This window comes from Aotus nancymaae, unplaced genomic scaffold (genome assembly GCF_030222135.1).
Source record: "Aotus nancymaae isolate 86718 unplaced genomic scaffold, 86718_ANA_hifiasm-v0.15.2.pri h1tg000012l, whole genome shotgun sequence".
Classification (NCBI taxonomy): Eukaryota; Metazoa; Chordata; class Mammalia; order Primates; family Aotidae; genus Aotus; species Aotus nancymaae.
In genome coordinates, this window is record NW_026988423.1 from 373722 (window position 1) to 393835 (window position 20114).

Below are 20114 nucleotides of genomic sequence, written 5' to 3' on the forward strand. Positions count from 1 at the left end.
TGCTAAGATCATGCAGTTTATTAGTGAATGTTTCCTTTAAAACGTTTCTTACTCTCAAGCTTCAAAACTGTGGTATAAAGGAGATTCTTGAACTTAAAGATTAAAAGACCTATGACTTAAGGCTAGCTTTTATACTATGATGTTGATAAAGATCCTTAACATTTATTAGGTTTTAACTTAATGTTTCCTATATATTTCTTTCAAATAAATATTTTTATGTAACAGTATATTTGGCTCAAAGGTCCTCAATTATATTGTCAAAATACTAAATTACTACATTGTGGTAAGAAACTAGTCTTTTTTTTTTTTTGAGAGACACAGTGTCCTGCTCTGTTGCCCAGGCTGGAGTGCAGTGGCGTGATCTCAGCTTGCTGCAAACTCTGCCTCCCAGGTTTAAGTGATTCTCCTGGCCTCAGCTTCCCAAGTAGCTGGCACTACATGCATGCGCAACCACGCCCAGCTAATTTTTGTATTTTTTAATAGAAATGGGGTTTCACTATATGTTGGCCAAGCTGGTCTCGAACTCCTGACCTCAAGTGATCCACCCTCCTCGCCCTCCCAAAGTGCTGGGATTATAAGCATGAGCTACTGTACCAGTCGAAACCATTTTCTTAATAGGTTAACTCTAGTGGTTAAAGAATCTCTAAATGGAATATAATATATAATTACACCTAACACAAAATTTCAGTAGGTCTCATTTTTATTAATAGAACTGTACACAGTTTTCAAATGTACTTTGAAGATATCAATACTTAGATCTAGTATTTCAAAGGCTCATGCTAAACTTTTACTTTATACACTATGTTGAATAAAGCATATAACCAAAATTGGGTTATTATTCAATAAACCTGAATTTAAAGAACATTTAAAAAACCCAGATAGATAGTGGCCAGGCACGATGGCTTACACCGCTAATCCCAGCACTTTGGGAGGCTGAGGCGGGTGGATCACCAGAGGTGAGGAGTTCGAGACCAGCTTGGCCAACACGGTGAAACCCTGTCTCTACTAAAAATACAAAAAATTAGCCGAGTGTGGTGGCAAGTGCCTGTAGTCCCAGCTACTTGAGAGGCTGAGGCAGGAGAATTGCATGAACCCAGGATGCAGATGTTGCAGTGAGCCAAGATTGCACCACTGCACTCTGGCCTGGGCGACAGAGCAAGACTCTGTCTCAAAAAACAAAACAAGAACCCAGATAGCCAGATGATGCCACTTCCACGTAAATGGCAATAATTTATTAATACTTTCATGTGTCATTTTTTATAACCATGACTTCCTATCTGAAGAACTGTCTATAGTATAGTGCTTAACACTGAAACACTTACTTTTTCTGAGTGTTTGAACTGCCGCCAGTAACTATCATACATGCGCTTTGTAGTTCTCTCAGGATAGCAGGTCACTGTCTTAATGTAAACCTTCAAGCTTCTTTCAAGTAATTGATTAACTTCTCCATAATCATAGTCATCATACCTATGAGCAATATAACAACAGCTTTATAATGACAAAATCAAAATATTTAATTTCTAAAGTTATGGACATTTATTGTTTAGTAATTAAATACTAAAAGCTCATTAATTAATTGAATCAACAAATGTTTACTGAGTGCCCATTATGTGCCATGCACCCTTCCAGGCAATAGTGATATATTAGTGAACAAAATAGACAAAAATTCTTGGTCTCATGGAGCTTAAATTTTGTTGAAGAAAAAAGGAAAAACAATTAAAAAGGTAAACTTTGTAGTCAGATGGTGATAACTGCCACAGAGAGGAAATGGAACTTGGTCTGGGAGGAGAGGGGTTGTTATTTTAAATAGGGTGAGCAGGAAGGCTTCTCTGAAAGGTTGATACTTGAACAAATACCAGATGGTGGTAAAGAAGCAAGTGTTAAGGACTTGAGGTAGGAGTCAAGTGTTTCAGGGAAGAGGGAGTAATCGCCGAGTCCCATGCTGCTAAATATTCAAGTAAGATAACTGGGAACTGACCACTGGAAGTAGCTATATGGAGGTCACTGGCAACCTTAGTAAGAGCAGTTTTGTTGGTTGATAGGGACAAAAACCTGATGCTGTGAACAGATTCAAGAGAGAATGGGAGATGAAAAAATGATGACAATAAAGATATACAATTTTGTCAGAGAATTGCTTTGCATGAAAGCAGAAAAATGAGGCCATAGGCCACAGGGAAATGAAAGGTGAAACTGAGATTTTCTTTAAAGATGGGAGAAATTAAAAGTGTGTTTCTATGCTGATAGAAAGATCCAATAAAGAGAATAAAGCTGATTATGCTGGAGAAAGAAGGGAGTATTGCTAGAACTGAGATCTTTAGAAAATGAGAAATGGGATTTTGTGCATAAGTATATAGGAACACAGTAATAACAGCAGAGACAACAGAGTGAGCACAGTTGCAGACAGGTAGGTAAATGTGGTATTGGGAGCTTGTGGAATTTCTCTGTTGTATTTCAGTTAATTTTTAATCCAAATATAATGTTAGTTTAAAAAAAAGTATCTTGATGAATTTATGTAAGCTTCATTTTGTAGCATCCAACGGATAAATATACCCACTATAACATTTGTTGCCTGCATACAATACATATTGATTGCATTTAAATTGAGCTCCACTAGTGTTTATTTTTCTTAGGTAGACATGATGTATATGTGTTTTAAAATAACATTGTCTAGCATGGTAAATGGACAAATAGCTTGGTTATTACATACGACCATAATCTTTTACATGGAATATTGTGTTGTTAGTCGATTTATCAGTAAATTTTGGAGTTCTTTAGTTCAAATTATAAAAAATACTTCACTTAACACATTGAATTCGAATTCTCATAAAGTCTTTCTTATCTATGGTCAAGCTGAATATATCTGTAATGGTAATTCTTTTCTGTCTGCTAATCTATCTCCATAAAAGCCTCAAAATCACAACTCAAAAAGGCACATTCTCCAAAAAGTGCTTTCTTGATTAGACTATTCAATCTCATTTACTCAGTGTCCTCTCAATGCTAATGTTCCAAATTTAGAGTCATTAATTTATATTGGCTGATATGTTTCATTTCAGTGTTATATGACCTTATGTAAGCTTATGAAGGCACAATCTATCATTCCTTAAAAAATAATTTTTTAAAAACAAAACTATACAAACCACAATTTATTATAGTGATCTAAAGGGACACTACACATGTTTTTTTTAAACTCATCTATTCTTCCAGGAAGGATTCTCAAATTTGATCTAATTCTATCCTATCCCCAATGATTACTGATGCTTTTTTCCCTCCACGGTAAATTTATATGTGCATCAATGTTAAGATTCATAACACTTAAGAAAAATGCTTCTCCATAATTTTTAAAATCAGAAGTCTACATGTAATATTTTCTTTCCAGAGTCATATACTTCTAAACAGGACAAAAATAAAACTCATGCTTGAACTTTCACTTAGAAATGTATAAAACTGTCTCTACAATGAACGTACCTGATTCCAAACATACAGTGAACATAGTTAAATAAAGCTCTGCGCAGCATGGTTGTGTCAACATCCTCGTGGGTGGCCATAGTGTTGTATGTGAGATTGTAGACCATCCGAAACTTTTCATCCAGAAGATGCCCAATATCAGAATAAAGTCTGTTCACCAGGGAGAACCCATGATTTTCCCAGGTATAGTCCTAAAAGAATAAAATGTATTTAATTACAAAGTGGGTATTTTCCATGTAAATTCTATGTCTTTATTAAATACAACTAATGAAGCAAGTATATGAGGATATTTCTAATTGAGTTCTAGGTTTGCAGCTTTACTAAGGTTTTACCAAGAACCCTTCATATCAGTTAGATCAGAGTGTCAGGATGTTTCTTCATAGGGTACGGGATTTGCCATATTAGTAATGAACTCTGGGCACCTCCTATAGTCAGGTACTATGCACATTATGCCCTTATCTGAAGGGCCCCAGGAAATCTTGGAATATTCCTATGTGAACAGACATACCCAGTGACATGGACAGTTAGCAGATCATCTAAAATAACCAAGAAGGAGTTTGTCATAATTCAATCATATACCTCTTAGGAGTCATATCACTGTGGTGGCTATTTCCTAAGGGTGAAGATTAGAGTAACCCTTAAGCCCATGACTACTAGTGTATGATTTTATTCCAAGAAAAAGTGATGTCACTTGTTTTCCTCCCTCTTCCCCTCCAAAATATGGTATAAACATTATGCAAATACCATGTAATAACAGAAGTAACTGAATAAAGCAGACCGTTTCCTTTTGTCTTCTTAGGGAGAAAAATGTTGAAATAATTATCCATCTATTGGGACCTCCAATTAGACTAGGCTGAAACTAGGTGAAATAAAAAGATTTCTAGATCCTATCAAAAATTCTTTAGATACCAATTTTTTACATTTCAACACCTGACAGTTAAAATGACAGTATTTTCTAGTTTCTCTGAATTAAAGACATATTATACCTGAGCTCGGAATGTTGGCAAATGCTCTTCTCCTCGTCTGGCAAAGTCTTCATACCCAAAACCAGGGTCTTCAATATATCGAGAGACATCAGATGTTATAATCATGTCATCTTCAAACCCTAAGGACGATAATAAACAATCGAGTGTTAAGGATACTGTACATGGTTAAGACAATGAATTGTTAAGAAAATGAATCCATTTTCTTCCACTTGTTAGATTTTCCATGGATTTCTAAAGTGAAAACATTGACTTCTTGACTTAAATTTATATAAAATATATACTGCTAAATTTTTAAATATAATTTCATTACCAAATACTGCAGCAGTCTTACCATTTGACTAGTTTTCCAGGTAAACTGACTAAACTGAAATATGTAAACAGTGGTAGCGAAGGATCAATATGCTAGTTTTACTGATTTAGAAATGGAAGACAGCACAGGCCTGTGAGTATAATGCTTAACCAGTTTTTTGTTTTGCTTTTCTCTCTCCAGGGGATGAAGTGGGATAAGAGGAAGGAGAAGAGATGAAGGTGAAAGACCACTCTAAGTTTAAGATAAACTTTGTTAAAATTACATGGTGTTTTATCTTGATGCATTCACAGTAAAAATTAGTTCAATATAGTTTATTTTTAGCTTACAAAGAAGGACATAGGGAGAAGGATCAGGAAGGACACTCAACGGGAAGGAGAGCAGACTTTTGGATGCTGTTATTATCTTAATTCACTTGAGTGCTAAATAGGGGAGGCTCAGTTTGTGAATATTTACTTAGTTTTATGCCTAAGATATATGCACTTTTCCATGCATATGAAAACAAAAAGTATACAACATAGGGACTAATCAGACTATGATTAGAATATTACCAATGTGGCATTCAAGAAGATAGCAAGGCAATAATAATATTTTAAGAAAACTGATTTCTGCATACTTGATGACATTAACAATTTACCACTGAAAAAGTTTAAATGTCCAATGTATATTAATTTATGTAAAAATAGTTCTATCTCACTTTTTATTTTAGGTTGGTTTGTCTTTATAATTACATTTTTTTCTGATTTTAACCATTAAAAGGGAAAATTTACTAGCTTCTAGTCTAGAAAATGAACATGTATTTCTCAAAATAAAAAACTAGCTCTTTCCCTGAAAGGAATAATATTTTCATTGTAAGTATTTTAGTATTAAATGTCACATTTCATAAATAATAAATAGTAAAACAGTATTATGGTATAATAAAAAACACTATAATTCTTAACTGGGAAAATTTTGAGAGGCTTAAAAAACAAATGTAATTATGTTAATTCTTCCAAAAGAAAGACCTAGTAGTAATACTTCATTATCTTTAATCTTTGCTATTGTATGAAAATCCTAACAGTAAGTATTCTTTTCTCAGAAGTTTTCAGCTGTCTTTAGGTCACTGCTGTGGACTTAACTGGGTGCTTGATAATCACAGCAGGAAAGACTTAAGTACTCTGGCTACCTAATTTTGGATGAATCTTATTAAGTTCTTACCAAACTTCTTTATTACGTATAAAGAAAAGAGACTGGCGTTTATTGAGTACTTATGATATACCAAGTACTGTACTACATACTTAGTATCTATTTTTTGTTTCATTACTACAGAAAGAAATATCCATTTAAGAAATAAATTAACTGTAACTTACTAATACCATTGTCAGTACTGTAACTGTGTCAATAAGAAATACAATGTGTAGATGTATAAGATGGTGTGAAAAACGTCTAAACATTAAATGCTTAAATTGATCTGAAGCTTTTAAGTGATTTTTCAGTCCTGTGAAGAGAATTTTCAGGCTTATCCCCAGCCCAATCCCATAACCACTTTATTTTCTCCTTGTGCTCCAGCACTCTATTCAGGTCAACAGAAACACTTTTAAAATGGCATTTTCAATGCATTATCTCTTAACATTTAAAAACCAGCTTACACTTTCCTTAATTTAGTTCATTACATAATAATAGAACTGAAGCAAAAATTAAAAAATGTAGTAGCAATCACCGAGGCTGCTATGAAAAGGAGTTTTATAGGTTGCAAAGTAAAATCAAAAACAGTAAATAATAACTAAACTCTATAAAACAGTGTCTCTCTAGAAGTGGTTTTTCCTTTGACACTGCACAACCAAGTGGTTTTATTTGGCAAATATTCATACTGGAGTTGACTATTACATAGTTGGTTCTTTAGTTTTTGTTTTGCTCATATACATTTTCAAGTTGTATGACTTCTAAACATTTTAAAATAAACAGTAAAAAGTAAGTAATCAGCCAAATAAGAGAAATGATCCTAGGAAAAAATCACTACGCACCAATTTTTAATTTAGGAGTCAATTAACACCTGTTTCCTAGACAATTTTTATTCACAGAAAGAAATGTACAAAGGTCCTTCAATCCACAAATACTTTTTTTCCTAAATTTATCTTAAGAAGTTAAAATTAGCATTTGATTATTAAACCTAAAACTCTAGTTTTAATTCTATCTAAACAAATATTTCAAAGTCTGTGCTCAAAAGAAATAGTATTTTGTTCATTATCTGCATCATTCTGCCCCTAAGAAGTAGTTACTGACATAATACAGGAACATTCTGTTGCAGTAATGGAATGCCTAACTGGAAAAACAAAAAATAGTAAAAGCTAGTTAACCAAGCTACAGAATATGACCCCTGTATAATACTTTAAACATTTATTTTCTTCAAAAGACTTGAAAAACTATTCTTAGAATCCTTACAGAGAATCTGGAATACTTTATAACACTGGTCAAACCAAGACTTTTTTAATACAAAAAAACCCTTTTTATTTCTATTTTAAAACATGGTAAGTCTATACAACTCAACTAGCTGTTGTACTGAGTCTTTTTTCTACATTTTCTTTGTGCAGCCAGCAAATTTGGTACTAACAATGATTAAGAGTGAAATATATATTTTATATATATATATAGTGTGTATATATAGTATATACATATATAGTGTGTGTATATATATAGTGTGTGTGTATATATATATATTTGTGTGTGTGTGTGTGTATATATATATGTGAGGGTGTATATGTATGTATACTGACATTATTTCCTTGAAATAGCCTCTTCTATTAAAATTATAACATATAATTTTTTGGCTAAGGTCCAAGACTTGCTAGTCAAAATTCACTTTTGAAGGCAGTAGTCTCTGCTTAAAGTTTTAAGAAGGTTGAGACTGAAATCTTAAATATATTTTTAATATTTCAAAAGACAAGATAAATAAAACATTGATATTTTTCAAGTTTTAGTGATCTTAATGAAGCTCGTAGAAATTAATTTCTGAAAACACGGATATTACTAACTTTTATCAAAGTGTTTACATTTTTAAACATTTGTTTACCTAGAAGGTTCATCATAGATTATTTTCCTTCACCCTCACTTGTTCTCTCTAGCTGATTTTTATAATCAACTTTTAATTTCTGTTCCCAGTTATATGCTGATAACTTGTAAAATTCTACCTTGAACTTGAAGCCCTCTTCTGATTTCCTGTCTCTTCCACCCTTTGTATTCCAAGAGTGGTTTGCATACTAGCAGCACTGGCATTACTTACAGGCTTGACAGAAACGTGGCCTCTCAGGCCCCACCCTAGACTGATTCAACTTCTGCATCTCAACAAGATTCCCCAAGTGACTCATATGAACACTGAAGTTTGAGAAGCGCTGTGCAAGACATTTCCAGACTGGCTGTTTTATAGACATCTCTACTTGAAATGTCCAAAATATGGCAGGTTACATATTTCTTAAGGTTAGCAAGATCCTTATGGTAGGGCCTCTACCTACCTAACCAGATTTCTCTTTACACTACCTGTTTGATGATGTACATCCTAACTACAAAGAACCACTTGTTCTTGGACCCAGCATCCTGTTATCTTACTATTGTGCTTTTGCTCAGGCCTGGATGCTATTTACCATTTCCTCCTGTGCCCCTCAGCCATTACCTGACTCCCCACACTCAACTGTATTAAGACTTACCTTAGAGCCAAGGGCTCCAGGCATTCTTCTTCTAGGTTCCTCTTCTGTCTACACCCTTTGCCTATCAAGACTGGATTCAGTGCCCTCTTCTAGGCTCTTACATCTTTCACATTCTGCTATGTGTTACAATTATTATTATTATTTGCTACTAGAATGAGAGTGCCCTGAGGGCAGGAATCATGCCTTATTTAGCCTTAAAACCTTAGTACCTAACATCATGCTGAAACTATATGGGGTATTCAATAAGTGTTTGCAGACTGAATATTAAAGCAATAACCGAAATACTAAGTTTCTTTGTTTGCAATTTTCTGCTGACTAGAGGCTGATTTTAGTGACAGTAATCTTCAATGGATTAAATTAATTAAAAGGATTAGAATGATTACTCAATTTGGTAGGTAACATTTTTCATAAAAAAGATCATAGGGAGAAATGATAAAAAAGGTTCTTGTTCTTTCTGGTAAAACTGGGAACTACCGATTAATGTTTTATGTTAAGTTATGGCTGAAACAATTCTCAAAATTTAAGAAATTGATGAGTTTTAGGCAGTAGTTTTGAAGAACTCTATTTTTAAAAAAATATGTTTTGTGTGATCCCAGCTACTCGGGAGGCTGAGGCAAGAGAATTGCTTGCACCCAGGCGGTGGAGGTTCCAGTGAGCCAAGATCGCGCCATTGAACTGCAGTCTGGGCAACAAAGTGAGACTCCTTCTCAAAAAAAAAAAAAAAAAAAAAAAAAAATATGTAGATGGATTACTTTTAAAGGGTTTAAGCTTTGTATTGAGTCTGTGTTATTTTAATATCACTATGTGGTCTTCAATATCTTTCTTAGTTGTAATTGAAACCTATTTCAGTCTCTTCAAGTGTTAGAAAAACTGTTTTCAAGAATACAGCAAAGAATCTCAGCTTTTAACACAAAATGAATGCCTCCAAATTCAATCTAAGAAAATGACCTAAATGATACATTTTTATAGAATTCCAAAGAAATGTAAATGCAAGTACAGTGTAATTTTAGAACTAATCTGGAAAAGCAGCAGTGTGAGAATAATCTTCCCACACACACTGCACCCACAAAAAAAGGCAAAGATTTAAAAAAAAAATTATCTATTGAAACAATATTTCACTTATTTAAAAAAATCACAAAAGTAGGAAAAATTAAATATGCCCATCTAACTTTATAGGCAACTTACCTACTTTAAATAACATTTTATCCAGGATGGGGTATGAACTACAAAGCTCAAAGTTTCTCTCAACTCAATGTGAAATACAGTCAAGGATGAACCACCCTGAGGGAAAGCAGTACCGTGAGGGTAAGGTAGAGGAGGAGAACTAAGTAAGAGGAAGATGGTGGCAGAATCATTTGTACATATCCATATGGAAAACACTGAAGTCGCTCTGTCAGGGTTCTAAGAACAACTAAAAGGAAGAGAACGCAAAAAAGTACCTGAATGAGGAAATGAATGAAAAGTATCTCCAGAGACCACAAAAAGACTTTCTTTCTTCTCCTTCTCAAAACGAGTGCTCATTTCTTCCTGAGTCGCCTCTTCATCTTCCCTTTCTTCTTGAAGTCTTTTCATCCTTTCCATTAAGGCCTCTAGCTCACTTAGAGAATCAACAATCTGGAACCAGATAAGATAATGTTGGGTGCTATTAATATTAAAAGTGTTCCAGTAAATGTGACCACCTCCCAGTGTCACCTAACTGTGTGCAGTGGCACAGGCACAGTTATTAACTTCTTGAGTTTTTCACCAATTTCAAAGGGAATCATGACAGATTCCAACATTTTCAGAAGTATGATTTTTTTTCAGTTATAAAAGCTTATATGTATGTGTATATAAAATCTAGAATTCTAGGATTTGGTATGTATTAAATAGTATAGTTTAAAAATGAGACAGCACAATTTTTTAACTTTTTGCTCTCAGAAGATATGTTTTCCATTGGTTGTTCCAGCATCTTACAAATACAAGTATATTGTTTTGTGATCTACTATCCAAAGGATCTAACATTAAAAGCATTGATCACTGGAATGCATCACTGTTTAGTATTCATGATTTGCAGTAATTTGTATTTGCTTTAAAGGTCTCTTTAAATCAGAAAATTTTACACTAATAAAAATTATGCAAAAATATTTTAAGTATATAATATCTAATTGGAAACAATTCTCTCTAGCTATTTTTAATATTAGAAGTTTAAAGCAAAAATAGTAAAGAAAAATGGCTAAGAAAACTAACCCCAAAGTTGCTGCCTGAAAGGGATGCATTCTCTATGTTGTTGTCATTAGCAAGATCGCAAACGCAGAAATTGTTGACTGATATTAGCCTGAATCCATTGGAGATTTCTGGATCTCTCTCTGGATTGATACCACTACCAAAAACAAAGCTTGCCAAAGCATGATAATGTGCCAGTAGGACCACAGCATGTACCAGTTCAGGCAAAGACCAATTATTTTCTCCAGTTTTGACAAGTTTCTGAAATGAGAAAGCAAATCAGAGCAAATATAAAAATTCTAGAATGCTACAAAGCAATTTCAATGAAAATCTACCAATTTTCATATATCCATTTATAGTAATACAACTTAAAACTCTCTTTAAAAAATGTTTCACATGTTAAAGATATGATTTTGGCCAATGCTCCATTAAAACTACCATGCCTAACAATACGATTATATTGTACCTTCTTCTAAATCTCTTATTATCCAATAGATCTGCTTCCAAAGCATTTTTTATATATTATGCTATTTTAATGAAATACTTTCAGAGAATCAAAGAACACTGAAGCTAGATAGGACTTTAAAGATTATCGAACAAAACCATTCACTTTAAGGTTTATTGGAAACTTCATCCCACAAAATCACGAAAAACCCCAATTCAGCAAGACAAATTTCAGTTATCCTCTAGCTATCTTCTAATAGAGAAAGACCCTGCAGCAGATGACAGAAAATGTAGAATACTACCTCACATTTGAATAAGAATTTTAAAAATTTCAAAGCACTTTTTCATATTCTGTATTTCACTTGACCTTCCAGCTGAATGATGGGATCACAAATGAAGCCATTAAAAACAGTAATTCCTCCACCCGCTTTGTCCAAGAGTGAATTCCACAGGGATTCTTTCCCATTGGTGTTCATTTTCTCTCCCTTTCTCTCTCTCACGGTGTGTGGGGGTGGGTGTGTGTGTGTGTGTGTGTGTGTGTGTGTGTGTGGTGTGCGTCGGGGGGAATCTCATCCCTCTCTTTTCCCCTTTCCAAATCTAAAACTTTCATTTGGCTTAATGGCTAAAACGAAACAAAAAAATAAAACTGCTTTCTTTTGCTTTACTCCCCATTATTTAACTTCACACACATATATAATTTATTACCAAAAGCTCAGGGAAAAGAAAATCAGTCAAATTCTATCACCCTATGGCGGGAGAGATAGGGAAAGATTTGTTAAAGAACAAAATTACAGCTAGATAGAAGGAATAAATTCTGGTGTTCTATACCACTGTAGGATGATTAATAGTTAACAGTAACATACAGTTTCAAATGGCTAGAAGGAGGATATCGAACATTCCCAATACAAAGAAATAATAAATGAGATAATGGGTATCCTAATTAATCTGATCTCTATACATTTTATATATATCAAAATATCACTATGTACCTCATGGATATGTCAATTAAAAAATAAAATTTAAAAAGAGACATTAAGACAAAAACATCATTATTGTAATTTGAAATAATGTAAATAAAGGTCATTATTTAATAATAAAAGAATATACACCAGAAAAATATACTTGCTTTACATCTCTATGCACCTAACCTTGTAGCCACAAAACATATTAAATGGTTGCAATACTGACTGAAAAAAATTCTACCACTCTTTTATGTATCTTCTTTTCTCTATTATACAGTTATAACCACATATCTCTATTTTTCTGATTTTCAAATTTGACATTTTGACGTGTTCACTTTTCATAAGGCCACACTGTCATTAATTTTTAAGCAAGGTCTATACTATGTATCAATGGATGTACAAAACTACTTCTCCTTTCCTGTAACATTATTCACATTCTAATTTTGTTTTATTTGCTTCTATAAATAGCATCTTCATGCTATAGTTTTGTTCTTATTTTAGAAACATTTCCTAATAGGATTTTTAGAACAAAGAGTATTAATATTTGTATGACTTCTGATAATACTGCCAAAGAACTTTCCAAAAGGATTGGTAGGATTTACAATGCCTTCACCAATCTTTGCAGGATTATCATTAAACCTGAAAGGACAGCCAACACTCATCATCTCTAATTTCTTGCCTCACATTCATTTCTGCTTTAAAAAATTCATTACAATCTGGTTTCTATTTCAAGCAAACTCCTGAAGCTACATTTACTAAGATTACACATGACCTCCCCCAAATGGTCAAATCTGATTATTTCTTTTTAGTCCTTATTTTATTTCATCTCCACAGAATTTACATTGTTTACTTTCTCCCTTCTTGACATTAATCTCTCTTGACTTCAACAAGTCCACATTTTGGGGAGGGAAGTACACTTTCTACCCTGAAATAGAGCTTTCTCTATTGCTGTATTTCATCCACAATCTTCCTTCCTTGTGTAATATCTTTTTGGATGGGCCATTCATTCCTTCAAGCTGACCTTTGCTTATCTGTAAACAACTATCCAATTTTACTTTTAACTCACATTTTACCTTGAATTAAAGACCTGTATTTCCTTTAGTAACTAGATGTCACTTTGTGATGTCATCACTTGTTGCTGTCAGCAACAGTATGCTCAGGTCACGAAGAAGGACACCTTAGTCATTCTCTTGTCCTACCTATCTTCTCCATCCTCATATCCTACCAGTCACCAAAGTCCTGCTTATTCTCATGCAGAATAATTACTATAATCTTATCCTTCCTATGTATCTCCCATGCCTTTAAAAAACAAATCACCTCTCAGGTATAGTACTGTGACTGGTCTCACTGCTTCTAGTCTGTACAATATGTAATTTATCTTCTATATCTTCTAATGTATTTATAACTTGGCACAAAAACATTTAATGATTCTCAATTCTCTATCATATTGATCTCCATGGTCTTGTGATCAAATGTACTTCCAAAAGTAACAATTGGGGGGTCTAACCCTGGATATTATGTGTATTTATTTGTAAATTTATACACATAAAATATATTTTATATAGAATATGTCCATATGTATACTGTAATAACATAAAATACACAAATACAAAAATTTAGAAGAATATACAGAAATATTTTGTAATATTTTGGATAATTTTCTTGTGTATACCCTGAGTACCATAACAACCCTGATGACCATAACTTTCTGAAATAAAATACAAATTCTTTAATACAGTATTCATTGGGTCATACAATATGATCTCAGTTTTCCCAGTTCCCACCTTACATAAACATCCCTATACTTCAATAATCTGAAACTGTTGGCTATTCTTCCAATATACCATAATATTAAATATTCTTTCTCTGAAATGCCCTGCTCTACTTGAAAACTCCCACTTGTTCAAGACCTAGCTCAAATGTTACCTCTTTCAGAAAGGAAACTTTCTGGTCCCATTCTCTTTGTTCATACATTCATACACTGTTGTGCAGTGATTATTGTCATTACCCTTTTCTTCTTCTTCCCTAGACTCCAAGCAAATTCATGGGCAGGGTCTTTATCTTTCCCCACCAAAGTATCTGTCACAGAGTAATTAACATATGACATTAAAAATAATGATTAGGCTGGGCGTGGTGGCTCACGCTTGTAATCCCAGCACTTTGGGAGGCCCAGGCAGATGGATCACAAGGTCAGGAGTACAAGACCAGCTTGGCCAAGATGGTGAAACCCCATCTCTACGAAAAATACAAAAAAAAATTAGCCAGGCACAGTGGTAGGTGCCTGCAATTCCACCTGCTCAGGAGGCTGAGGCAAGAGAATCGCTTGAACCTGAAGGCTGGAGATTACGGTGAGCTGAGATTGTGCCACTGCACTCCAGCCTGGGTGAAAGAGTGAGACTCTGTCTCAAAGTAAATAAATAAATAAGATTAATTCCTCTGTCTAGCTAACATATTATCAAACCACAACATAAATCTAAAGACAGCATCGTGCTTCAGCTTCCCAGGCAGATCATCAAATCTGAGAGCATACAGACTGATAAACACTATGTTTGGTTGAAAGGGCAAATAACAAAATAGTCTAACGAGAGGATAAAAAAACCAAGGTCATTTATATGCATTAGGAACAGAGATTTTAAGAAGTTTCTACTGATAATTTAAATGATAGCTCCCATCTATTGAATAATTACCATGTGCCAAGAATAGTGCTAAGCATACTGAATAATGACCTCATCCTGGAGGGCTTTGATGGAAGAAGTACCAGTGCTCTCAGTCAATCACAACTCTATTTCTCAGCTAAGCTTGAGTTTTAAAAGGCATTTAAGCATTCACACACCAGCTGGCAAATCACTTTTTTTTTTTTGCAAAATCACTTTTTGAGAATCTAAAAATTATGAAATGTTAGAACTATAAAAGAGTTTAAAACTCATTTAATCTAGCTCCCTCATTCTGTAGAGGGGAGAACTGAAGCCCATAGAAGTTAATTTACTAAAAGGACACAGACTTGTAACAGAGTACAGACAAGATCCCAGGCATCCTATTATGCTAGTGTATTTTCTTTGTTCTACCTACTACTTAAAAATAGAAACCAAATTTTCTCATAGTCATTCACCAAAGTACTTGTATAAGCTAATTCATGATTAAAGTATTCATTTACGCTTAATTAAACCCACTGACTTTCTAAATTTATCTTTTCTACAATTATTAAGACACTATTATTTATATTTCAAGCTCCTAATATACAAGTGTTTAAAATTAAGTCCTAAGAAAATTCCTTTTTATTTCAAAGAAACACTCAGTACCTGAATGTGCTCTTTTGTGATCAGCCAAGGTCGGTGTGCTAGCAGCTTATTAATTTCATTAAGATTTTTCAGTCTTTGTGGCACATACTCCAAACCGTTCAACCACTCAGCAATACCTCCAGTCTTTAAAAATTCATCCACATGCATGTTTATTAAGTAAGAACACTGATGTCTAGCTGCAGCCTAAAGCACAAAGAAAGAATCCGTCAATAAAAGTGTCACAGTAGAGCTTCATTCCACTATTTCTAAACAAATAATTCAGATGGAGTTAATATATAGCCAGTACCTCTTTTCTTATAGAATCCTTTTTCTAAAACGTCCTTCATAATGATGTAATCGATTCAATACATGAAGCTGATATTTGTATAAGCAAATAATTGTCACCTGAAGCCAATTATGTCCTTGTCTGGAAGTTGGTATAGATTAAGCCAGAGCCCACTTTCTAGCTATGAATAGGAAATACACTTCCTTTTCAATATGATAAATATATCTACTATATTCTACTTAAAACATAATAAAATCTTATTAACTTATATTCTAATAACTCAAGATTCATCCTAATTTGAGTACTTCTCTTATCCTTTTTAAGATAAATGTGACTTCAGTCATATTTGCACACATCCTCCTACTCAGATGACATGGAAGCTCACTGACCCTTTTCTTCCTATGCATTCAGAATCAGCCCTCAATTGACTTCTTTTTTCCTCAGGGCTGCTTCTCAGTAAAACAGTACTATTTTATTCTTTCTATTCTCTGTATCTTATTTCTGTTGCGTTTTGTGAGCATTCTAAGTCTGCTTTCAGCCTTACTGTCATCAAAACCTTAAGCTATAATTTTAGCTCAGTCAAGTTCATCATTAAATAAAACACGGAATGTTGGTTTTTGTTGTTGTGTAAAACTTCAGTGAGACTATAAAAAAGACAACCAAATCAAACGTGGTCAAGCTTCATCTGCTGACTCCTGGCTAGTTACGCCAGCCCTATCAGTCCAGTTTCTTCCCCAACTTCTCCAAATAGATAGCACTTGCATCATGTTCTTGTTCTTCTTTTTCTCCATTAAAGTCCAACACACAGAAAACTTTGTGATTCTCCTCCCTGACCTCTACTGCCTGCCAATAACTAGTTAACCAGTTTGTAATAAGAAATAGAAGTGTTACAATTCATTCAAGAATTCTTCTCTCATTCAGATTCTCCATTAATGCTGACTGATAATTTCCTCTTATTTGGCCAAATTAGTGATATTCTTTATGTATAAAATTACTAAGAAAAAATGTCATGAACTTGGGTTTTTATAAAAACAAGGTATCAAGAAAAAAGCCAAAACTTGTGGGATACTATTTTGCATGCTATAAGCGTCTTTAATTGTAAGAGATTAAATATGAAAAAGATTTTATTGGAAATTAAATGAGAAACATTGAGTGCATTAAGTGGCTTAACATATTACAAATGTATCCAAGAAACTTGGTATCTAAAAGGCCATAGGCTTCTTCAATTCCTAAATTATACTTAGCTTTATACACACATGCACACATACACATATTTTGGAAGGGAGAAAGGTAAGCGAGGAAGATGTTATCTGAATACAGGAAAATAAGCACCTACCATTATTGCAATATAGTGCCTGTATGGTAGAGGAAGGGGACCATCCATGCGCAGCATGTAAAACTGGCTCCGCAAGAAAGACTCCAGGTACTGAGTGTGTAAACTCATGACCTGGGTGATGTTGTCCAGACGACCAGATGTAGAGTATTCTTCCACAAGAAAGTTAGTACGTTCAACCACTGTGTTTGCTTGCACAACCTTATAACCAAACACAAAATAAAGTGACTATTGAGACATAAACACACCCTTGGTTTACATAAATTATGCCACTATTGAAGCAAATGAATATTCATTTGATATTAACAGACACTGAAATTATGCAGTTGCTCATACTGGAAACAGAAATTTAAAAAAAAGCACCATTCATTTTTGGCTCTGGTACCACAATTTATTAAACAACAAATGTTAAATTATCAAACATTATACACACAGCTATGAAAGTGAAGAAAAGCTGCTTCCATCTGTTTTGCCAGATTTTTCAGGGCCCATTTGCCTGTCCATTGTCACACCAATGTGTGGTAAAGCACAAGCAGCAGCATCTGATTACGTACATTTACAATTTCATCTCATCATCCTATGAAGATAAGCACATAATTTTTAGACAAATATTTTCAGTCTAATCCTTTGATTGCTTTTGTGATTCAACATAAAAAGAGCTTTCTCAAGTCTTGTCAGGGACAAAGGAATATACAATAATTTGTAGAAAAGTGTTAACTGAAAAATTAATGAGGACACTTGAATACTGGTTACTTCTATCTTGAGCCTAAGAATATTAATTACTAAATACAAGGCAAGTTATTAAAATGGACATTCTCCATCCTAGGAAATCAAAAGAATTTTCTCAAAAATAGATTATTTATATATAGCTTCATACACAATGACAGTTTGGGCATCACACCAAGAACTGGCTCTGAAGGTGTTAAGAGCTTATTAGCACCTTGTAGAAAGACCCAACCCTGTGGAAGTTAATGGACATGAAATGCGTAATTCTAGGAGTGGTTCATTGTTTATTTGTATTTCAGAATTAGAGGTCTAGACTTATTTTAGAGATAAGGAAACAGATAAGAGATTAAATTCAAGCTCATGCACCTTATTAATAGCAGAGCCTGGTCTAGAATCCAGATTGACTAAAGTTCAGACTAATGATCTTTCCAAACATCCACACTGTTATTAAGGAACTGTTTACTCTCCAGAGCTGGCTTCACAGTCTTTTTAGAAAAATAAGTACAAATTATACAAAGGCACTACTGACTTAGGGAAATTTAATCCCAGAGGAAATATAATGTTTGAAAAGTATAAATTGTGAGGAAATGTTAATTATAATGGTATAACTCATTATGGAGCCAAGAATACTTTGATTTGCTCACTTCCTCACCATTTTGTCAACTATAGGGACTAAGACAGTTAAAAATATAATGGGATCCAGATGAAAGACATATAATTATGAATAGAATATTTGTTATTTTTGTTTTGCTTTCCCCAGCAGAAGTTTCTTCTAACTGGATGCTTAAGATACATTAATAGATTCATATGATGCAATGGATCCTAAAAACCAGATTATCTTCAAATATATACTGTGAAAAATGACTGTGCTTCAGGATGTCTTTTTATGTATTAGGCAGTTTAGAGCAGCCTCAAGCTATCTGAGGAAAATAGGCATAAGCAGGGCAGTTTCTCCAGTGCATGATCCTCACCCAGATTAACTGTTGTTACTAAGCTCCCAAAATGTTACTGTCACTTTGGATTTGCACTTAAGTGGTAAAGTCACTAAAAAAGTGATTTGATAATGGAAAAACTGTTGACTCTGGCAATGATCTGGTATTATTCTATTTCTACTAGTCCCTTCTTTTAAGACAATGCTTGGCACATAATCGGCGCTCTATAAATATCTATGAAGCTGAAAAGAAAATATCTCCATGGTTTTCTGATATCTGAATAAGAAACTCAAGAGCAAAATATATTCTTACTTCCATATTAAAGAGATATTCTTTGATAAAATAAAATTATTCTTAAATCATATTTTGTATATTTTAAGACAGATAAACTTACTTCCTTCTCTGGAATAAAGGCACTTGGTCCTCTTGTCAAGGGTTGAGATACTCTGATTCTTTTATCCTATTTTTAAAAGAAAAGTTTGATCTATTAATGATGAATTTCTAAGAAATGTTAAATTTGTACACATTTATTGCTAAGGTACTAAAATAAATACAATAAATAATTAAATAAAATTATGTGTAACCAGAATAAGTGTAGGGTCTCAGATCAAAGAAAATCCATAGGGCCACTGTGTGGATGAAATAATGGGCAAATGCCTACCATAGTGCTAAGTACAGCATAGCATCCTCAAAATGTCATATCCTTTAGTCACAGTCTATACTACAGACTTTAAACCCATATTTGATATGCCTGAAAACCATTAACCTCCATAATAAAATTGTGTCTTATAGTAGTACTCTGTTAGAATCAATTTGAAAACTAAAGGTTAAATTCAAAGAGAATTACATAACAACTCTCCAAAGCAATTACCTGTGTTTTTTTTCCCTAAAAAAGCAATAAGCGTATCTAATATGAAGTTTTGAAACTTTAAGAAAAATGTAAAAATTAGAGGGAAGGTTAGTTCAATATAAAGAATGGAGAATATGCTAATTTTAATTGTCCTATTTGCTATTCTATTGGTGGTATTAACAATTGATAGATTGCCAATGGTATGTCTGAGTGCTGATTTAAGTTTTTAAAAATTCTGTTAACTTTTTTAAATTGAAAAATATTTTAGTATCCTCATTTAAGTGTGATATAAGCCATAAAAATTCTAATCGGAGAATAAGGTCCTTCTTCTCTCCCCTCCGTTCTCCCCACCTTACCAGGCAATCTGAGTCTTTTTTGGTCCTTACAATCAAACAGCCTACCAAACACAAAATAGTTATTTAAATTTCTTAAATCCTTTACTTCATTAGGAAGCAGTTACAAAAGAAATTGGTGAAAGGAGGAGTCAGGCATTCAACATGACTTTTTTCAGAGGCTAATCAAATACTGTGATAGACTCTGAGGATACAGGGTGAGGCAAGCAGGCTCTCTGCCCTCATGAGCTTAGCACACAATCTTCATCAATTTTCAAGGTTCTGTTGAAATAAATATATTAATAATACTCTTAACCTGGTAAAGTTTCAG

General features: G+C 33.6%; 1 protein-coding gene across 1 annotated transcript in view; it reads right to left on the reverse strand.

Annotated features, from left to right (window-relative positions):
* SESN3 (sestrin 3) overlaps positions 1 to 20114 on the reverse strand; it is a 69718-nt gene that overhangs the window by 11000 nt on the left and 38604 nt on the right. Inside the window, exons 2-9 of the mRNA XM_012454699.2 lie at positions 18996 to 19061; positions 16947 to 17144; positions 15346 to 15528; positions 10665 to 10901; positions 9878 to 10052; positions 4452 to 4570; positions 3466 to 3656; positions 1323 to 1467 (exon numbers count right to left, since the gene is read on the reverse strand). Of these exons, the coding sequence (XP_012310122.2) occupies positions 1323 to 1467; positions 3466 to 3656; positions 4452 to 4570; positions 9878 to 10052; positions 10665 to 10901; positions 15346 to 15528; positions 16947 to 17144; positions 18996 to 19061 (1314 nt within the window). The remainder of the gene's footprint in view (positions 1 to 1322; positions 1468 to 3465; positions 3657 to 4451; positions 4571 to 9877; positions 10053 to 10664; positions 10902 to 15345; positions 15529 to 16946; positions 17145 to 18995; positions 19062 to 20114) is intronic.